This window comes from Perkinsus marinus, assembly GCF_000006405.1.
Source record: "Perkinsus marinus ATCC 50983 genomic scaffold scf_1104296960852, whole genome shotgun sequence".
In the NCBI taxonomy this organism is placed as follows: Eukaryota; Perkinsozoa; order Perkinsida; family Perkinsidae; genus Perkinsus; species Perkinsus marinus.
Genome location: NW_003205939.1, coordinates 1 through 1,525, shown reverse-complemented (window position 1 = coordinate 1,525; position 1,525 = coordinate 1). Strand labels below are relative to the sequence as shown.

The 1,525-nt window shown below is 46.8% G+C and overlaps 1 protein-coding gene across 1 annotated transcript; it reads right to left on the bottom strand.

Moving 5' to 3' along the window:
• Window positions 1-398: 398 nt before the first annotated feature.
• On the bottom strand, window positions 399-1,279 carry Pmar_PMAR013161 (hypothetical protein; the record flags this gene model as incomplete). The annotated part of the gene is made up of 4 exons (XM_002772544.1): window positions 399-476; window positions 540-663; window positions 965-1,107; window positions 1,173-1,279. Coding segments are annotated over 4 exons (452 nt in total), but the record flags the coding sequence as incomplete, so codon positions are not given.
• Between the last annotated feature and the right edge of the window lie 246 nt (window positions 1,280-1,525).

Below are 1,525 nucleotides of genomic sequence, written 5' to 3'. Positions count from 1 at the left end.
GCCATCGAAGTCGTGGTCTTGCTGCTCTCGGACGATGATGATGACATTATTACGTGATAATATTACACAAGAGTCACCACTACCAATTCATGTTCTCGACAATCTACGGACTACAGCGAACCAAACCAAACTGAAATCGATTCGGGGATAAATTCCTATTCCCGCAGTTGCGCTGTTCCAGAGTGGCCTCAGACTTCCATAACAAGATCACTTAACAACCTGTATAATACCCGTTGGGGAAAATACCAAAACATACAGGCAGCCAGCAGCACGGGAAGGGGACAGGAGCACACAACGCTACTGCAGCTACCTCAACAACCACGACAACCCAAAACCAACATGTTCTTCGATTGAGACACGCTTTGAAAATATTCCTGACTAATGACTTCCATCAGACATTACTCAGACTTGTCTTTCTTGGATGCACCAAAGACCTGGACGCAGTACTTACACAGGGGAGTACCAGTAAGCAGAACCTGAGAAAATGCAAGGGGGAACAAGATTGCAAGATAAACATAAGTAACAACAGCTACACGTACCACAATAGACATTATTCCGAGGGTGAGATGCAGGCCCACGGTGGCCATGCATGTGGGTGAGGCTTTACCACACAAGTCTGCATTGGGCATCCCAGGAATCTCCAATGCGCGACGAGAAACGTATCTTAGCACATCATGAAGAGCATGGTCAACCTCAAGATATTTGCACAATCTGCTACAACCATCTAGTCAATGAAGTCTATTAACAACATTGAGGTTTACTCCGTCTCACCCCACTTGAGCTCACACAACTAAGTCAACGAATGACTTAAAGAGTACCCCCGCTTGCCCCATGCACATTGAACCAATTCTATAATCGATTCTATCATCGTATAATACGTGTAAGAGGCGATTCCGGGATGGATTATAAGTTTCAGAATCTGTTTATTAAACGACCACCCCTGGGTGTCGAACCCGAGACCTACTCGGCACCAATCATCGCGATTAGCATCCACATCGCCCCCACAATCGGCTGGAAGAAGATACTCATCACACTAGCGATGTGCGCGAAGCCCATAACCTTCATAAGCTGCGGCGCGGTAGCGATCCCACACATCTTCATGGCGTTCTGAAGCAGAAGAAGCAGCAGGTAATAATTTCGTGGCGCGCGACAACTGTTCATGACCCCTCTACCTTCATGAACTCAGTCTTGGCGAAGTGACCATAGACCGCTGGAAGGTACGCCTGCAGATCCGATGGAGCCACGTTATACACACAGGCAAGGTTCGCGACGCCTGCCCCTGGAAAAAAACCACAATAATTTCGAGCGATCTCACAGATCAGATAACAGATAGAATGAACCCGTTAGTAGTGTTACTACCAAGGAAAGCTAACATGACGCCAAAGTAACAGCCAACAGTCACTATCTGCAGCATGGACTTCATCATCATCGTGATAATGCCGGAAGAGGGACAAGAAATCACACACACCTATTGACAAGACACTACCCCATATGCTAAGCTACTCTAGTGAGAGTATCTTCAAGT